The sequence below is a fragment of the Watersipora subatra genome, chromosome 2 (genome assembly GCF_963576615.1).
Source record: "Watersipora subatra chromosome 2, tzWatSuba1.1, whole genome shotgun sequence".
NCBI lineage: Eukaryota > Metazoa > Bryozoa > Gymnolaemata > Cheilostomatida > Watersiporidae > Watersipora > Watersipora subatra.
The window spans coordinates 63828984-63850421 of record NC_088709.1 but is presented as its reverse complement, the minus strand read 5'-3'; the positions used below and the strand labels follow the sequence as shown (position 1 = coordinate 63850421).

The 21438-nt window shown below is 33.7% G+C and overlaps 2 protein-coding genes across 4 annotated transcripts in view; one reads left to right on the top strand and one right to left on the bottom strand.

Annotated features, from left to right (window-relative positions):
* The window catches only part of LOC137388443 (paramyosin-like), a 30629-nt gene extending 25415 nt beyond the window's left edge, over nucleotides 1-5214 (top strand). Inside the window, exons 10-13 of the mRNA XM_068074928.1 lie at nucleotides 1007-1063; nucleotides 2250-2315; nucleotides 4885-4965; nucleotides 5123-5214. Of these exons, the coding sequence (XP_067931029.1) occupies nucleotides 1007-1063; nucleotides 2250-2315; nucleotides 4885-4965; nucleotides 5123-5214 (296 nt within the window). The remainder of the gene's footprint in view (nucleotides 1-1006; nucleotides 1064-2249; nucleotides 2316-4884; nucleotides 4966-5122) is intronic.
* A 2420-nt stretch (nucleotides 5215-7634) lies between these two features.
* LOC137387565 (uncharacterized) lies at nucleotides 7635-19042 on the bottom strand. Of its 3 annotated transcripts, none has more exons than XM_068074025.1 (8): nucleotides 18873-19042; nucleotides 17175-17281; nucleotides 16712-16837; nucleotides 13461-13631; nucleotides 13026-13208; nucleotides 11315-11500; nucleotides 10033-10212; nucleotides 7635-8316 (listed from the first exon to the last, which is right to left on the bottom strand). In XM_068074025.1, exons 1-8 carry the CDS (start codon nucleotides 18998-19000, stop codon nucleotides 8303-8305), a joined length of 1095 nt encoding a protein of 364 aa, XP_067930126.1. In that variant the 5' UTR covers nucleotides 19001-19042; the 3' UTR covers nucleotides 7635-8302. The 3 variants fall into 3 exon arrangements, with proteins under 3 accessions (XP_067930126.1, XP_067930127.1, XP_067930128.1); XM_068074026.1 differs by having other exon boundaries at nucleotides 10033-10209; XM_068074027.1 differs by lacking the exon at nucleotides 17175-17281 and having other exon boundaries at nucleotides 18873-19015.
* Between the last annotated feature and the right edge of the window lie 2396 nt (nucleotides 19043-21438).

Here is a 21438-nt window from a genome sequence, read left to right as displayed (position 1 = left end):
AAATAACTGTAGTGTGAATCTTGTTGCAAGTCAACATTTAACTAACAAATGACTAAAAATAAACGCAGAGGACCACAAGATAGTTCCTCTACCAACTAATCTAGTTTTTTACTCATCAATCTCTAATTAGTCAGGCAGAGTGCCAACTAATTGGTACAGTTACAGTGATCTAGTGGTCTAGGGCGCCTGATCTGCAAACAACAGGTTGGGGTTCTATGCCCAAATAGATCACTGGTGATGATGAAAATGATATCTGACCTTAAATTAGGTAAACCTGCACCTAGGCATGTCTCCAGTCGTTTAGGTTCTCTTGCCACTGCACCCAGGCATGGCCAGACAAGGTAACAGAGCACAGAGCCATTGTTTGTACAAAAATTTTCCAAAAAGCACCCACAGGATCACTTTTCTGTCACTACTAACTAGTGGCCTTTCCAGCAATAATTCTAACTAATAATTCCTACTAATTCCTGTTATTAGTAGGTTAGGCCCTCTAGTGTTTATTACGTCAGAAACAAGTATATCTTCTGCTGCGTGTACCACCTTTTATTGGCATTGGTGATCTTCAGAAAATCTTTTGATTACATGTTGAGAAAAAAAAACAGAATTCATTAATTGTTGAGTGAGTTGAACAAAAGTGTTTTATAAGTGGATAATTTAATAGTCTTGTGGAGGAGTCTGGATAGTGAATTGTAGGTTGTAGTAACAGAAAGTTCATAAACTGAAACATACTATGGTGGACATAGTATGTTAGTGTCATAGATTAGAGAACTATGTTTGTTATATGTGGGAGAGAACAAATACAAATAATCTAGGCATTGTTTACGCAAGATTTTGAAACATGTAGTATAAATGCAAAAGCAAGCAAGTTTGGATAAGACGATATGTTCAAAGGTATTGTGATGTGATTGGCGGAAGTGTGGTAAGCTGGAATACTTAATCTGCAGAACACAAGTCTTAGTATAGATTTTTCTGTAAGAGGAATATCCTTTTTTGCTTTTGTTTGTAGGTCTGGAGCCAGATGAATATGCTCTAGACGGTGTTTCTTCAGGAGGTCCGTTCATAAGTAATATCTATGTAGCTCTATGTAGCTCTATGTATCTATGTATCTATTAATCTATGATGTATCTATGTATTTATGTATCTAGGTATCTATTAATCTGTGTATCTATGTATCTCTATGTATCTCTATGTATCTCTATGTAGCTTTATGTAGCTCTATGTATATATGTATCTATATATCTATTAACTATGATGTATCTATGTATCTATGTATTTATGTATCTATGTATCTATTAATCTGCGTAACTATGTATCTCTATGTATCTCTATGTAGCTTTATGTAGCTCTATGTATCTATGTATCTATGTATCTATGTATCTATGTATCTATGTATCTATTATACTCTGAATATATAAAGTAAAGATCAATTTGAGCTGATTTTTATTTTTAAATTAAAATCCACATAAAGTTACAGTTTATTTTATTCTTTAAATTAAAATAGTTAACTAATACAAAACTATTTGATTTCACGGACTATCATAACAATCGGTTTTTACAAGTCCAATGTAAAACATTTCATATATGATTATGTAAGTGCAATATTATAATTATACCATGATTACTGTAAATGCCTTCTGTGTATTTAGTTTTTAAGTCATTTTATTTATTAACTACTTGAGTGGACAGAACAAATATCAACTCACACTTCATCATCTCTATCATCAGAGTTACACAGCATTAATAAATGCTACTTTAGTGTCTTTTAAGATGCAGATTATTTTAAAAAGCCGATAAAATCGGGTAGTTTTGTCAGTTAAACAGTTCCCTATCATTGCTAATAGTTAGGGAGCATATAATAAAAGAATATGATTATTTCATCTGTATTCTTACTTATATGATTATATTATATTTATTACGTGGTATAACATATTACATAATATTATATATATAAAATAATATAATATTATATATATTTAAAATATAATATACTATAGTATATTATATTATATAATATTTTATTATATTTGATTATAATAAAATATATTAAAATATATTAAATTGTAAAATATTTTAATATATTATATTTCGGTATATTTTGGCTATAGTATATGTTACTATAGTAAATTTGGTTATATTATATCATTTTTAATTATATTAAGCTATATAGTATTATATTATGCAGCATTATATTGCATTTTATTGCGCTACAAAGTAATTTATTAGACATTAGGTTATGTTTTTGCTTTTAGTGAATTCACTTTACTCTGCCAAGTCAAGAATGACAGCTAAGAGTGTGGAGAGTGAGTACGAAAGTGGTAAGTTCTAGTCAATGCTTGGTGTAAATATCCTGTTCCAGAATTTGATAATATAATGGTGTCAGATTCATTTTCAGGTAGGCATATATTAATCTAGGGTCGGATTGACGGTGATAAAACTGTCAACACCCATACAAGTTGGGAGGGTGAACTGGACACCCTAACAAAAACAGCATCTGTATAAGAACTACACTATACTAGTAATGCACTGTAGCAGGATATAGAGGACGAGGATAAACAAATCTATCTATCCAGTCGCTACAACAAGATGGACATGTCTTGGCTTGTTCTTGTCTGCTGGTTACCATATCCTTTCTGTCAAAAGAGGGAATCTGGTTCAGTAAAAACTAGAAATCACTTCAACATCTGCATACAGTTCTATGGAATACCATAAATCACTTTCAACATTTGCATACAGCTCTATGGAATAAATGGCAAAAGTAACAATCAAGCCACTACCATAGCCAAACTTAGTCATATCAACAAATTGCGAGAGAGATATTAAACCAAATAAGTTTGTAGGAGTTACCAAGGGGTTTAGGCACTTGTCTTGTGCTACATTTCATTTTAAAAATAACCACTTTAATTCAATGAACTGAATGCCAGCTGGTGGTACAATTGAAACGAATTTGTGAAGTTGAGAGCTTCAAACCTGGCTCTTCGTCAAGGTCATATTATTTACATTAATATAGGCCATTAATATTGACATAAATAATAGTTGTAAAAAGTATTCTTACAGGTGGAAGCTACCACGCCTCATAAACTGGATAAGAAAATGTGATATTATAATCAATGTTAAAGTGTCAGAAATGATGAAGTGCAGTATAATAGATGTCAAAGCCTTTTATTTTTGTTTTACAGTAGCAGTTGATTTTAATGTGTCAATTTTCGTGCAATTAATGAAACGGCTAAAATGATGACCGGTATGGGGCTTGTACCCATGACATTCAGCTTATTAAGCTGACACTGTAACCAACTCAGCTGATTGGCTACCTTCCAAACCCTCAGAATAATTGTGCCAATCAGAGAATAAAGATTACATAATGAAAGAAAAAGCTAACAAACGGACAATCGTTAGACACGCCGATGGACAGGCGACCAATAATAATATACATAGATGGTCAAGGCTGCTTGTAGTGTTTACAGCTACACTAACCAATGCTAAGCATCAAAACTCACAAAGAAGAACGACCTTATGTGTAATGGCCTAAAATTTACATGACATACAGTTGTACCAACTATCATGATTTTCAAAATATCTACATAAAATTTTTCCAATTTATAATTTTTGCTTTCAGCAACTGAGGATGGAAAAAATTTTCCGCCTGGTTTGGATGCATCAGAAGGTGAGGTCATTACAAATTAAAATTAATATAATAAGTAATTATACGTGAAGGTCATGCCTTTGTAGATCATTTTCGGTTTGTCCAGACTCTGCTAGCTGAGTTGAAAATTAAAGTAAAATCAACTTCATAAAATCATCTTGAACTAACTTGTATAGCTCTATTTAGTGTAGCAGAACATCCAGTAGTGTAACTGCTAGTACTAGCTCATCCGAACAATTGGCAGTAGTATCACTAGCCTAGAAGAACAGTGAGTATTAGTAATAGTACTTAGTAATAACTTAGCAAAAAGGTCAGTGATAGTACTATTACTGATAGTCACAGTAGTAGTAGTATTAGTAATAGTAGTAGCAGTAGTAGCAGTAGTAGTAGTATTAGTAGTATTAGTAGTAGTACTAATAGGAGTATTAGTAGTAGTAGTACTAGTAGTAATAAAAGTAGTAGTAGTATTAGCAGTAGTAATAGTAGTTGTAGCAGTAGTAGTAGTAGTAGTAGTATTAGTAGTGGCAATAGTGGTGGCAGTAGTAGCAGTAGTACTAGTAGTAATGGTAGTAGTAGTATTAGTACTAGTAATAGTAGTTGTAGCAGTAGTAGTAGCAGGATTACTACAAGAAGAAGTAACTGTAATACTAAGGTACTATCTTAGCAGAACAATTAACACTAGTGACATTAGTCTATTCTGCCTGACTATGTCAGTATACTTTCCATGTGTTGCACTTAGGTTTTATTACCACATAATTACTGAACAACTTCTCACCAAAACCCTTTGTTTTCTGTATTATGTGTTTTATGTGTTCAAATAAAAAATATAAGCCAAATTGAATTAATTCTTTAAATCATTGTTTTGTTTGCAGCTCAGTAATAAAACAAGAATTTATATAGCCATGTGCATTGTAAACTATGATATAATTATAGGCCTACATATAGGCAGCAAGCATGCTAGCCAGTCTACAATGTTAAAAAATAACATATCTATTTAAATTGATAAAAGTTTTTTGGCAGCCTGATTGGATTGAAAATAAAAAAACTCGGTAATTTTAATAGAGCTGCATTTAATAGAGTTGCTGAGAGACACGAGTGTCAAATTAAGTGTTGTCTCCCTTTGCAAGATTGATTAGACCGAGAGAATACAACTCCATCAAAATCCTAATAAAATTGACAAATGCAGAAATTGTAAAAGCTATTTAATAGCAATATTTAAGAGTAACTTAGACTCTGTTCCATAGGAATGCTGAATGAGACTGATGGTGATCATGAGACAGGAAAACTCAAGCTATCCGTATCAACAAGGAAGTCACTTTCCACTGGTAAGCATATGCAACTACTACATAGGGAAGCAACTAGCTTTGCTTACCGCTTTATGTAGACAAATGTACTAATTGATACACAGTAACTACTTTATAAATACCGTAAAATCTCTAATTGAATGCCATGGCACTCTGTTTTTCAGTCCTTTCTCTTTAGGGTCTAGGTCAATTGGAGGTGGTGTTCAAATAGCGGTGGCGTTCAATCAGAGGTTTTACGGTATATCCATATGCTTTGATAAAAACATATAGATACGCTTTTGTACCCATTCTTGCATGCTTAGAGTGGTTCCAACTTTAGAACTGCTCTAAGAAGTTAGCATGCTTAAGACTTGATTCTAACTCGTCAAACACCCCTTGACCTATGACCTTTGACCTAAGTCTGACCTCATTTGACACACTTCATTACATACCATAGTGCTTTATGTTACTTTATAATATTCAATATTTTAGTGTTACAGTTACACTGTATAACATATTATAATATTAATATTACAGTGTAACACTGTATAACATATTATAATATTATACTGTAACACTTTATAACATGTTATAATATTTAATATTACATTATAAAACTTTATAAGATATTGTAATTCATCATGAAACAGGATAACAGTTTCAAATCATATATATCATTTATATAGTTTTCAGTTAGTCAATTGTAGTAATACCTAATTAAAGAAGCAAGTGGTTAGGTTACATAAAAACTATAACTTTACATAAAAATCTGTTCCTAGAGTTATTTTTTCTTGCACACACTGGTAACTGTTTGATAGATGCATGGTAAGGGGATATTTTTACATTTTTCATCTGTTTATCTTTGGTAATTTTAGCTGTTTGCTAATATGTATATTAGCAAGTATATTTGATTTTGTATGTATCTGCATAAATCTTTAGTAAGCCCTGACCTTGTAATCTAGTAGAAAATCACTATTAGATTACAAGTTTTACCGACACTAGACATCGGTATGATCAATTTTACAACAGCAACTCTCAACAACAGTTGTAAATGCGCCTTATATTCAGTTGAAGGGAGTGGCTGTCACCAACTAACCAATAGCAACCTGCGATAGGTATTCACCAACTAACCAATAGCAACTTGTGATAGGTATTCACCAACTAACCAATAGCAACCTGTGATAGGTATTTACCAACTAACCAATAGCAACTTGTGATAGGTATTCACCAACTAACCAATAGCAACGTGCAATAGGTATTCCCCAACTAACCAATAGCAACGTGCAATAGGTATTCACCAACTAACCAATAGCAACCTGCGATAGGTATTCACCAACTAACCAATAGCAACCTGCGATAGGTGTTCACCAACTAACCAATAGAAACCTGTGATAGGTATTCCCCAACTAATCAATAGCAACCTGTGATAGGTATTCACCAACTAGACTGTTCTTACTTATAACTTTTACAGCTTGACCTGTTCATTAGGCAGCACATTGGCTGACTTGAGTGGAAATGTACATCACCATTAGCTAGTAAACTCTAAAATTCACCCATAAAACAGTTTATACATTATGAGTACCTATATGGATATAACAAACACATAGCAATTTTATTGGTGATTTCTTCAAGATATTGGACTGTAAAAGTTACATGCTCACATCGCCTATGCGAACAAGCTGACCTATAACAACCTGTTAACACCTATAACTACCTGTTAATATCTCTAACTACCTGTTATCATCTATGATTCCTTGTTAACAAATATAACTACCCGTCAATACCTATGAATACCTGTTAGCACCTATGACTCACTGTCAACACTTATAACCAACTGTTATCACCTATAACTACCTTTTAACATCTATGACTACCTGTTATTATCTACGACTACTTGCTAACACTTATAACTACTTGTTGACACCTATGACTACTTTTTAACATCTATGACTACCTGTTGTTAACACCTATGACTGCCTGCTAACACCTATCGTGTATATTTTCAGCGAAGGGAAAAAGGCGAATGTGATTGTATTGCGTTCACTTCTATGGCCTAAGGAAGTCGACCAACACTCTAAAATGGATGTAGTTTCTTCTGAAACTTGGGTAGGCTTTATAATACTCTAGCATGATTGTGTTGAAACTATGAACCAGCTAGCATAGCTATAATGTATAACTTATAGCTTTCACATATATATTTCGCTTACAGTTTTCGCATATAGCTTTAATTTAGTTTATAGCTTTAGCTTATAGTTTTAGTCCCTAGCTATAGCTTCAGCCCACGGCTTTATCATGTAGCTTTAACACAGAGTAAATTGTTTATATAAAAGGAAACCATTTGGTGTGCTGCTTGTCGCTATGGTTTCAAATAGTTTAAAGTAACTTTTGATTGGCTGGCTTAGAATTTTTGATTAATGATAAGCTCAAAGAACCTTTCCACAAAGTATGAAAAGAGCATAAATCTGTATAGAATATAAACAAAATGTTGATGGAAGTTATTTAAAAATGTCTGAATAAATTATTTTGGCCTCATATTAGCAGATGTCATAATCTTTTCTTCGTTTTTGACCTCACCTTCTCTCTGAAGTTTGACCATAAAAACTTTGGTTGGCTGTGTCTGTATAGCAGGCATGCTGAAACACATCGGTAAAGTGCAACCCTTTTGTAAGCTCTAAACATCATGGAGGGCTTTTTCTCAATTGTAATTTGAAGCTTTTGCTAAATGAGTTGAGAAAAAAACATACAACAATCTTACATTGTTTAAAACTTGATTTTATCCGTATTAGTCTATAAATGATAATTTCTGTCAGTGCCGATAGATAACCTGTAGGTAAACAGGTGTTAGCCAAGTCATCTTATAGATCTGCCAAATGTAGTGCTAACAAAAATCTCATTGACATTCTTTAGCAGGTGGGAAGTTAGGGAATAACAACTGCTTTGCATGTAACTATCTTGACGATACCAAAGAGTTTTTATTTCTTTGTAGTTCATACAGTAGTGGTTTTATTACTAACTAAAAATGATTTTAAATTGTAAATATCTATTAATATTTTGCATACTTTTTTGTAGATGCATCCTATCATTGAAAGTTGCCTTTCCACTACCGTTATTGTCAGCTGCAAATTACTGTTTTGTCTGTAAACTATTAAAGAAATACAATATGTGATATTCAACAATTTTAATTATTAGCTAATATGTAATTTGTTAATCAGGTCATTAACCGATATAAATCTCTATATAGGTCACTTATATAAATCAATAATATTAATCTAATGCCAAAAACTTCAAATAATTCTGCAGAGTATTCAAATCTCTTTAGCATGTCGGATGGCTTCTTTTGGACCAGGCTTCGTTAGTTCATAGGTCTTAATTCAAACTTTCAATTTGTCTCTTCTACAAAAGAGCAACATTGTTAAAGCCTGGCTGAAAGAGGCTCATATCAGACTACAGCATCAGCCTAGTTTCACAGCAGGGCTATATACAGCAAAGACCTTAATGGTGCAGTTACAGTAGTTCTTCAGCTCTTATAACACATCATATACAGCAAAGACCTTAATGGTGCAGTTACAGTAGTTCTTCAGCTCTTATAACGCATCATATACAGCAGAGGCCTTAATGGTGCAGTTACAGTAGTTCTTTAGCTCTTATTACACATCATATACAGCAAAGCCCAAATGGCGCAGTTACAATAGTTCTTCAGCATTTATAACACATCATATACAGCAAAGGCCTTAATGGTGCAGTTACAGTAGTTCTTCAGCTCTTATAACACATCATATACAGCAGAGGCGTTAATGGTGCAGTTACAGTAGTTCTTTAGCTCTTATAACACATCATATACAGCAAAGGCCTTAATGGCGCAGTTACAATAGTTCTTCAGCATTTATAACACATCATATACAGCAAAGGCCTTAATGGTGCAGTTACAGTAGTTCTTCAGCTCTCATAACACATCATATACAGCAAAGGCCTTAATGGTGCAACTACAGTAGTTCTTCAGCTCTTATAACACATCATATACAGCAAAGGCCTTAATGGCGCATTTACAATAGTTCTTCAGCTTTTATAACACATCAGTTGCTGCAGGAGAAAGCAACTCTTCTTACAGAGTAAACTGTTGTAAACAAAGGAAGCGAACAACTACCTAATGCTGATTTTGTGCAAAAGTCAGTAAAGGTCGTGTGGTTTTCACTTTGTCACAATATGCATGATAAATCAACAGTAAACGTTTTTTAACCAATCATGAGCAAGACAGTGTGCTATAGTTTATTCACTATTGTAAACTATTATTGGCTATCGCCTAAAATTCAGATGTTGCAAATACAAATGGTTCACTGTCAGTGTATAGAGGCCAAGGTACGACATATCATGGTATGTAAAGAGTTTTACTGTTTATGCAAACGCTAGCATGGTGAATTTTCAACAAGTTATTGTAAGTTCATTTTCAGGAGGGCCTATTTGTTGAGCAGATAGGCTTGTGACATTTGGTAAAGAAACATAAGGTTGGCTAATAGTGGTAATAACAGTTGTAGTTGTAGTGATGTAATAGTATTAGTATATTAATAATAGTAATAAAGTGATTAGACTAGTGACAGTCGTAGTAATGGTATTAATCATAATCGTAGCAGAGGTAGAGGTAGTAGTCATACTAGTAGTGATAGGAGTAGCAACAGTAGTAGTAGTATAGCCCGTACTAGTAGTCGTAGTAGCAGTAGTAGTAGCATTAGTGACAGTAGTAGTAGTAATAGTAGTAGCAGTAGTGGTGGTAGTAGTAGTAGTGGTAGTAGTAGTAGTGGTGGTAGTAGTAGTAGTGGTGGTGGTAGTAGTAGCAGTAGTAGTACTAGTAGTGGTAGCAGTGGTAGTAATATCAGTAGTGACAGTAATAACCGTAGTATTAATAGTAGTAGTAGTAGTGATAGTAGCAGTAATAGTAGTTGTAGTAGTAATAACGGTAGTAACAATAGTAGTAATAACAGTATTAGTGGTAGTAGTCATATCAATTGTACTATTAACAGTACAGGTAATGGAAGTTATTGTTTTCGTAGGACTATCAGTGAAAAGAGTGGTAAAAGTAATAGTAGTATAGCTATCATTACTAGTTCTCCATACCAAGTTGAGTTTTATTAATCAAGCTCTTTGGTCTCTTCTTTGTGGAAATGACACTTTTGAAGCTGTCACGTCTCTTGCTAATCTTGCTAGCTTTACTGTTGTTTGTCTCCTCAACATTGGGGATGGTTACTGGTAGCGAGCTAGCTAGATCATGTAAGTGTTCTTTTCTCATTTCTTCTTCTTGAAGAAATATGCAAAAATATCACATGCGGTTTCCCTAGGTCGATGTGTCTAAGCTGGCTACTGAGCTAGCATTTTTGTTGCAATCAAAATAATCTATTTGTGCGTTGCTGAGCCATACAGCATTATAGGGTACTACACCAATGATTACTAGTATATATATCATTTAAGGTATAACATGATACTCTACCTATGATTACTAGTATGTATATCATCTAAGGTATAATATGATACTCTACCTATGATTACTAGTATGTATATCATCTAAGGTATAACATGATACTCTACCTATGATTTCCAGTATGTATATCATCTAAGGTATAACATGATACTCTACCTATAATTACTGGTATGTATATTATCTAAGGTATAACATGAAACTCTACCTAAAATTACTGGTGTGTATATCATCTAAGGTGTAACATGATACTGTACCTATGATTACTAGTATGTATATCATCTAAGGTATAACATGATACTCTACCTATGATTACTAGCATGTATATCATCTAAGTTATAGCATGATACTCTACCTATGATTTCTCGTATGTATATCATCTAAGTTATAACATGATACTCTACCTATGATTACTAGTATGTATATCATCTAAGTTACACCATGATACTCTACTTATGATTACTAGTATGTATATCATCTAAGTTATACCATGATACTCTACCTATGATTACTAGTATGTATATCATCTAAGTTATAACATGATACTCTACCTATGATTACTAGTATGTATATCATCTAAGGTATAACATCAAACTCTACCTATGATTACTGTTATGTATATTATCTAAGCTATGGTATGATACTCTACCCATAATTATTAGCGTTTTCATATATTACTAGCGTTAATAACCTAATTATCTACCTACGATTGTTGCTAAACCAAAATCAGCTCAATGGATTCTAAATCATGCAAGAGATTTAAAAACATCAGATCATAGACTGCTAAGTGGACTGCCTAATTGCAAACAGCTTTTTGAAATGCAAACTGATAAATATGTTTATGTAGCTCTATGACATGCCACAATCCTAAATATTTCCTTCTTATCATGTCTTCCATAGTTGTAGCTAAAGAAAAAGACTCACTATAGCGTTTATGGTCCTCCTTTCTCTTCGCCTTAGCTTTCCTTCTCGTTCTTCGTATCATGCAGAGAGTCATGTTACCAAGTATAGACAGTACTCCAAGGACTAACGGCAGCAGATATTCCTGGTCCAAGATTCCCAATCCATTTTTAGCTATGTAAGCTGATGGTTTCGAACTTTCTCGTAGTCCTACATACACATTATAGCAACGGAATTACAGACAGTTTACCTCAGTTTTTTGACCAATTCAATACATGCATTTTTAAACATCTATATATATATTTCAGTGTGTTTCATTTGTCTGTTGCGCTGTCATTCATGTGTTCAGTTTAGAGATAAATTTTTAGGAATGTAAAATCTGGTTTGCGATAGATTTGACCTCGGAACCTTTGAGTCAGCAGACATGCATGCTAGACCACTAGACTACCTGTGCAACTAGCTGTAGTGATGAATAATTGTGAACATACTAATGCTCTTGCCAATTGGTTAAAATACTCACCCTTCAGCTAGCATGTTTAAAAATTATGATGCTATGTTTTTTTCGTAATGCTCGCTTAAATTGAAATAATGGCTTTTATTGCAGTTCTAGCTCAAGTTACTCAGGTTCATTGGGTACAAAAACTTAGTCGATTAAAAATAAATTTTACATGCCAAAACCTCGCTATTACCAAAGCAATGCCAGGCATTCAGATACTGTGATATAGAATTGGAGCATGTATTGAAGAATAAACTAGAAGCCATTTGCTATATACAGCAGTTAATGTTTCTCAAAATTTTCTAGTCACATGAGCAAAAATTAAAACATGGTAAAATTTAAAAATAAGTGTAAAATGACGCAAACAAGAGTAATATATAAACCAATCTGCTTTAATCTTCATTCAGTTTTATTTAGATTAATTTATTTAATTTAATTAATGTGAATTATTAGATTTAATTAATTAATTACTCCAAATATTTTTATCGCCATTTATACCTCTGAACCTATGTATGTGTGATAAAGCCTTCCATTACAACCACGTGTTTTCTAAGGTGAGGAAACAACTTGTTTTTATTGATTATTGATTTAAAATTTATTGGTTGTATTCATTATAACTATATTACTTTATTAGAAATTACTTTGTGTATATTAAGATTAAAATTATCTAACACTAGTAAGACATACTAGTAAGTACATTCAGTAAGTCCATACTGCTTATGTACTTACTGAATGTACTTACTAGTATGTACATGCAGTAAGTACATACTGCTCATGTCTTACACACGTCTCATACACACAGGTCTCTTATCAGATGGCACGGGCTTGGAACCTATTGCCTGGCAGTCTACGCTTGATTGCCAATGCTCACAAATTTAAAGTGACTTTGAAGCAACATCTGCTTGGATTACTGGGATAGCTTAGGTCTATTGACTTTGAGCTGCTTTGTCTGCTGACTTGGGTTCGGCGCCATGATTAGCTCTGCTATTGCGCATATGGACCCTCATTTTCTACAAATTTCTTACCTTATATATGTTGTATATAAAAATAATGAAAATACATACATGTACTTACTGCATGTGCTTACTAGTAAGTACATGCAGTAAGTACATACTGATTATGTACCTACTGCATGTACTTACTAGTAAGTACATGCAGTAAGTACATACTGATTATGTACTTACTGCATGTACTTACTAGTAAGTACATGCAGTAAGTACATACTGATTATGTACTTACTGTATCCTGTGCAGCTTTCTCTCTCATTCTCGCTCTTGGCATACAGATAACACAAGCAGTCGGACTCAGAGAGCAGTGGCATTCTATTATGATACATGGCATCTCCAAGGTCATTTAGGGGTCGGCCATCGCATTGTGCAGTAAAAGTGAACAATATACATTGCATCTCAGCCTTGCAAGGAACTAAAACATGCAGAATTTAGTAACAGTTGGGAAAAGTGTGTAGCAGTTGGCATAAAACTCTTGGATAAAGCTGAAAATGCAATAATTAGACTGACTTTCAGCTCTTTCCACTGAGCTGTTTGAAATAGAATTTAATAAAAACGTTATCATCATTATTATTAAACTCCTGAGGATTTTTAGAAGGATCTTATTGGCTAAGTTCCAAGTCATCTACTTTGTACCTTTCCCTGAGAATCTCAACATAAAACTCACCCCACATAGGAACGCATTTGTTGTCATGAGCAACAGTGTTCGGAGGACATTCACAGTTCTCTGAATAAGTGTTACAAACCGAGTCCTTGAGGTGATATTGACAGTCCGGTGATGATGAACAGGATTCTCTCTTGCGGTTGCCATATCTTACACGGCTGTAGAGCAAATCCTCTAAAATAAATTACTTTAAATTACACAGCTTATAAGTATTTTAGCTTATAGGTATTTTCTATACTTGTATATGGAAGAAATGAACGATCTTGGTGAAGACCTCACCCTCTGGGTGTTTACTAGAGTGCAGTCTGATTTTAATTTTTTCACTACCATTTGTACATGAAAACTGGGAAAAAATCGTTTGAGTTTTCATATAATTTAAATTTAATTTTAATGATTTTAATAATAATAACCTCACTATAAATAATGTAACTGATTTTAACATGCATCATAGCTAAAATGTGATTTTTTATATTGTTTTACATTATTCCTATACGTGTACCTTAATCATTGTACTGATTACGGTACATATATATATATATATATACATGTATATATATATCTCAAAGTTTATCGTCTGTCATTCAGAATGTCCAGCTATAGCAATGAATATCTAGCAATGAAAAATCTGTATCACTAAAGATTTGATCTCAGAATCTCTCATTCATCACTCGGTAACCTAACCTATTAAGCTACACGAGATGCAATGGATTCATTGGGTGACATGAGTCATTATCTGGGTTAAAATAGCATAGCGACTCTGTGTTACTCACAACGTCACTAAAGCTTGCTCTCACGGTTCTTATTAGTAAGTTTAGCAATACGGATACTAGCTTACTCAAATTAGTCATTGACAATGTGCTAGGCTAAAGACAAGCGGCAGACAATTACATTACCTCTCATTGTTTATAAGCTGTTTTTAATACCTGTGCAACGCCGGGAATTCAACTAGTATGTGTATATAAATACACAAGTATATACACACATATATACAGTGCTGTACAAAATTATGGCAACCTCCTGCACAATATGACAAGCGTCACATGCATTGGTAATTTTTGTGCTTACAATCAAAGAACTAAGTAATGTTATACACCATTTTGCGCAGAAATTTGTGAGCAATTCAAAGATGCATTTGAATTCTGGTGCATTTCAACTGCTTTTTTATAATTGAAAAATATATTTCTAATGATGGAAAACTTGTCGCTATAGTGAAATTGCTAGAATTGGTTTAGCAGCGAACATTGCTCAATTGAGGAAAACTTACAAACAGAACTTTTTGTACAAGTGAAGGTGGCCCTGAAAAGGGCTGTTGGGTTTGAAATTGAGGTCTAGTGCTTTGTTGGCCAGCCTTTATTTCTGATGACAGCGCTACCCCGCCTTGCCGCCTTGGCATACTGTCAACAAGATTTCTTGAGTTTGTTCACTATGGTGTCACTATGTGATGCCAGACCTCAATAATCTTCTCAATCAGCATCTCCTATCACTTGCTCACTCACCACTATTAGCCTGACACTTTGCCAATGGAAAATTCCAGTAAGCTAGTTAAGGGCTAGGCTTCTAATGACAGTAAGCCATGACATAGCGTAAGCATCGTCTAGCTATGCTATTCTAATAATAGCTATAGCTGGAGGGAAACCGTTACACACATACTTTGAAAAATATATATATAGACTAGCTGTGCTCCCCGGCGTTGCCCGTGTAATCAAAAAGTCTTTGCACAGAAAATTGATTTGTATTTAACATATAGCAACATTTGCCATTCTAACTTTCAAACTACATATCATGAGCGAAGTGTTTTGTGTAGTTAAAATGAATTAAGAGAGAAAATAAAAACGACTGTAAAGGTTTTCAAACTTTGTCAAACAACTATAACTTTCAAACTTCATACCATGAGAAAAAGGTTTTGTGCAGGACAACTGAATTAAAAATAAATAAAACAACTGTAAAGGTTTTTAAACAACTATGAGTTTAAAATTTCATAAGTTTAAAGAAGTGTTTCATTGAAATAAATTAGAAAGAAAAATAAATATGTAAAGGTGTTTAACTGTGAAATAATTAGCAAGTAATGGCTAAGTATAGTTTATTTCACTACGATTACAATCAAAAATTATTTGGTATACATTCATATGATTTCAGTTTGTTTCAGTGTTGGCATGCCAAAACTGGCATGTCAATTTTTGCATGCCAGTGTTGGCAAGCGAAAATATCGTAGGCTATAGATGGACATAGCGTGATATAGAAACCCATAGTCATCATCTAATGCAATCACCTCCTGGTAAAAATCATCATTAAAAATTATACCAAAACACTATGTTAACCTTAGTAACTATAGGTACCTACAATGACCTTAGTGAATTTTGTGGTTAGGATCTGCAAGCTAAAATAACATTACAATATACTGCGTGGAGAGTTCTTACCTTCGCGACAGACGTGTAACATAAATGCTGAATCTAACCTAAATGAATTTAGTTTACTAAACACATACTTGAAGGAAGTTTTAGTATGTATTTTAGTAAACTTCAAACTTTTAACAAAACCTTTATCATTTGTCTGTTTGCGAATCGTTTTCATTATAACGGATACCGGAACTCGTCATGGCAAGTTCAGTGAGGCATATCTACGCATATTTACGTATATAATCGGTACACAAATCGCCAAATTTTAAGTTTGAGATAAATTATTGTCAATACCGTGAGACGGAACAAATTAATTCTAACGAAAAAAAGATGAAGAAGTATCGATTTGCACATACTTAGTTAATCTTTATTGAAATAATATTAATATAAAATATAATATGATTTGCCCCTCTATTTGCAGGCGAAAATAAATATAATCTATAATTATATTTCATGAGAAAGAAACTCCCCATCTGTAGGTGAGATTGTCAGATGTAAATAACGAAACAGTTATGTAGAGAGGGTGATTACAAGTAGCAAAATAAAATAATACTGGCAGGAAACAGAAATTGCTCCACGGCAAGACATATACAGTGTTTACATGTAAGGCAATACAGAATGCAATAATGAGAATGCAATAAAGAAAATATCTTATTTTAGGCACATACTTAGGTCCCAGAATATTTATGAACATATTTATTACAGAATATTTATTAACAGAAGCATTGTAACGCATGGGCGCAATGCTAAAATAATAGCTATAGCTGGACAATCACAATCACAGACGAATATACGAATGCACACACAAACTTTGAGAAATACAGATAAGATGTAAATATGGCTTTAAAATGCACTTACCGACACACGTTGGTTTGCCAGTTGATGGGTGGCTGATGCAATTATGATAATAGCTACAGTGCATAGCAGCACAAGATGTAGGTTCAGAGCAAACTTCACCGGTAAAATGTCCGAGACAGTCACATTCTGGAAATGTTACAGTAGAACTAAATCAAACGTCAATTTGAGTATACATGATAAGACATTCTAACCCCGATCAAGTTTTGTCAATTTTAATCTTGAAAAATCCTGGCAATCAGATCACCTCAAACACCAAACACAATCACAAATGATAGAAAAACGCTGATCATTTTGTTCCTAACCATCTTAGGGTAGTTACGGACAAACAGACAGACATGGTTCTTATTATAGTAAAGACTACTTTTCTAATCTTACAAATGGTTAGAACTGTACTATTTGCTCAAATTTGCTTCTGTAACTATTGTGAATATTTTTCAAAATAGGTTTGCACTGTAAGTCTCACCAGTGGGACATTTGTTTGGACAGCCCTTGACATATGTTGGATTTTGACACGCTTCAGCATTAAAATTAAGGAGGTTTGCAGATTTGCCAGAACAGTTTATATATTCTCTACAAATAAGGATTACAAAGCTCAGTCTATGTCACGGCATAAACAATTATTGATCTGAGGCTCAATTAAAATTTATGCAACCATATAATATAAATAGTAACACTAGTTAGTATTTATATTCAGTTAGTACTTGGCCTGCTGCCGCAGTGCAAGATAAGTCTATAGTAGCCTGGGCATGGCTCTCGTGGGGGATTGGGAGAGAGAGCCTGAGACACGTAGCAACACGCGGGGAAGACAACTCTAAAAGTCGACTTTTGCAGTCGCTAATATCACAATCATTATTTCCGAAGGAGTATCATGTGACAGTCTTATTTATGATTTACGCGAGTATTATGTATTATTTTTAATCTGAATTGGCAGCAAGCAAACGCTGGTTAGTAAGTATGAAATGTTGGCTGCATAATAAATCAATCACGGGAGTTACATTATTTCATATATTCAATTCATTATGTTTTGATTTAAGTATAATAAAAAATTAAATCAATTAAATAAATAAAAAATCACAATAACAATACAAACATAGCAAACGAATAGCAATAGAACAACAAAAATGAATTGCAAGCTGCTAGTAAAGAAAAGTTTATCTAGTAAAAAGTAATTTCAGTTTTATTTTACTCGCGAGTATTATGATTACTCGCGACAGTTATTATGAACAACTTGGACCTACCACTGCAAAACGGTGCCATCTGAAAGCAAATACTCTTTCCGAGGCCAGTAGGAAGAACTATAAATTGGTCAAAACCTGCGATAATATGTTGTGAGGCTTGAAACTGTTCTGATCTCAATGTGACTATGCCTAGCTTTGATAGTAATTTGGAATCGCTCCATTTTTTATCAAGATATAAAATGAAACTGCTAACGTGAAAACGCAAGAGAATAGTTACCTATGGTTCTTATTGTTTTATTATCAAACGGAGTACTACGTAATCACCCAGCCTATCAAAAACATAGGGCCTTTTACTAGATCAAGTCACATGACCATGACCGTGACGATAGGTTTTTAAACGCGCCGCATCTAATACATCGTTAGATCTCAAATTAACGACACGCTTCCATTAGTATCAGTCTGAGCGTCATATGTAACATATGGCGCTAGTTTTGCAGAAGTTATCTTACATTTTTTGCTATGTGTCCCAGGCTCTCTCTCCCAATCCCCCACGAGAGCCATGCCCAGGCTAAGTCTACAGTGACTTCAGTAAATAAAAAACCCGCGGTACAATATTAGTATTGGTTGACTTATTCTTATGATTTTCTTAATGTGTTTTTAAATAATTATTATTATGCTGTGTTTCCTGTACAACTCTCAATGAACACTCATGGCAACATTCTGATGTCATTTCTTAAATATAGTTAAGCCAGTTCAAAACATTTTCTGAGAATATGCACCGCAGGACCACACACGTTGCATGTTTTAATCTCCTGAACTTCAAAAGCTATCATTTAAGCTTGTTTAATGCTTCTTTAATGTATATAAAAAATGAAAAACAACATATAATAAAATATTGAATTCTTGACGAAAACAATGGTTTTTTAAAAGCAAAATGGCTTATTGGAGTTTAACTAAATATTTGAGAAAATTTGTAAATTTACCTGATTGAGAACCAATTGGTGTTCCTCAAATAGATATGATGACAGTCACATGTAATACTGTTGCCATGTATCCAGAGATTAATTCTTTTGCTTGAAGTGTCAATAAAAGGGTTGAAGGAATCAAACATGGAACAGTAGTGCAGTGTAATTAGCTTGTTTTTCCGCAAGTAAACCTAACAACAAAGTTGTAACAAATGCAGAAAAGTAGTGTGGGGTAACACAACTGTTGGTTCTCAGACTTACCTAATTATAATTTGCCTAAAGTACATATTTATGCCAGTTGAGTCTCAAAGATCCTAAATATTTACCTACCACATCAACAAATTTGCACTCAAGAATGATAACTGACTGGCCAGAGGCTAGCTGGTCACCGTAACATCTATCTTCTATAACGTTTACGCCTTGATGCTTTACTTCTACGCAGCTGACATTCCAGCTGAGGTGATAATAAACTTTTTTTTCTGTAAATTAATTATAAACAATAAAGTAATATTTACTGGCCTTTACTATAAGGACCATGTTCGTTCATCTGTCTGTCCAAATCCACACTAAGAATGACAAAACTTGATCACAGTTAGAACACACAGAAGAAACATACGTGCCGAAATGACATCACTGGGTGTGCGATTACCTGTCTAGATAATCAAAGTATCTAGGTTTGATTACCATGTGAGACAAAAAATATTGTCTCACATGGGAATCAAACCTTGATATTTTGATTCAAAAGCAACCGTACTACAACTGCCCCACTCGACCACCTTTCCACATCTGAGAACAAACCTGCACATACATGTACCTATTACGCATGACGTTTTTTCGTGGCACATTAGACTGCCAGCCTAATATTTACAATACTATGGCACGAGCAAAATGACTCTCTGCAACTCATCGGATAAAAAAATAGCTGGCCTTTATATACCCTGCTTGCAGTTGGTTCCTCTCATTATTTTTAGGTCAAAGCACCGAGCTAGCACTGACTCAAACATCTCGCTGCTGTACAAAACTGGCTGGCTCTAGCACCAGCTCATTTCTTGAACCAGCTGACTTCCACCACAATACTATGATGCAATCTAATAGTATTTTAGCTTCTTTTCAGTGCCCACTAAGTGGAGTTTTGCAATATTTTAGTATTATCTGAAAAAATGTGTCAGGTTTGTGAAAATTTTATTATTGTTCAAACAATATATTAGGGTTTAAAATGTAAATGTTTTTTTAATCTGTCAGGTTTTGCAAAGTTTTATTATGTTCAGAAAAACCCTATACGGTTTTAAAATATTTTACCATGTTTTTAAACAATTTATTAGCGATAAAAAAATGTTGCTATTTTCAGATAAACCTGTCAAACCTTGCAAAATTTTGCTACTTTCTGAAAATACCTATAAGGCTTTTTAAAATTTGACCATTTTCCTAACATAGTAATTTTACATAGCAATAATCACAGATCTTCTCTGAAATAATGCAATTCAAAAGCAGTCCATGTAAACAGGAGTTGTCAGAATGCAGAGTAGACAACTTCTGGTTTCCTAAAACCACACCATCATATTTGGTGTTTAGTTAAAGCTGGTGATAGACCGCCTTTCCTTTTAATAATCTTACACTGGCATATTAACTAACTATTATTTCTAATCAAGTAAAAAAAACATGTGTGGATGTAAGTAATCTCTCAATGAACGAGTAGGATGTCCGCTTAGCTTACTGCAAGCAGAAACTGTGTGTGCATTTTAAAAGTATTATTACACAAACAATAGCTCTATGATCTTGACTGGACATGTCTGAGTCTTATGACAAGGGAACCTTGATGACTGTAGACACGCCTAGCTACAGAGAGCAATGTAACGTTAGATTTCATTCCTGTCACCACCAGTGGCCTTTTTGAGAATTGAGGTCTAACTAGTGCTGCACGATATTTTTGCATGTACATTAGATTATTTGGTCTCAAAATATATCGAATATCGAAAAATATCAAACATTGGAGTTGTCTTCTTTTGATATATAGTGTTAGGCTTTAACATGAACGATATGAGAGGATATTGGTAAATATCAGTTGAAAAACAGGAGTTGTCACCTCATTACACTAAATATAATAGACAACTCCATTTTTGCAAAATAAAACAAGCCGATATTTCGATAAAATATCGGCCTCGATATTCATATCGATTCAAAAACTGACCAAATATAAAATCATCCACTGAAATATATCGTCATATCGAATTATATCGTGTTATCGTGCAGCACTAGGTCTAACCCACTGTCTGCAGGTCCAGCATTTTAGACCACTCGGTCATTTCAAAAGGAAATACATAAAAGAAACATATTGCAGGAATTGTCAGTATAAATGTAAAAAGTGCAAATACTCCTTGATATATTTATGAATGTGACTCTTGAATGAGATTTTTAACTTTAGTATTAATATGGCCTTCTATAGCATGTGTTTGTTCATTTGATCGCCATGATAGAGAACAAGTTTATAACCACGGCAACGCTATTAGCATCACATTAAATTTCACTAAATAATATATTGAAAAAGACTGAATTTTTTCATCTATGTAATAAGGTAATAATAAGG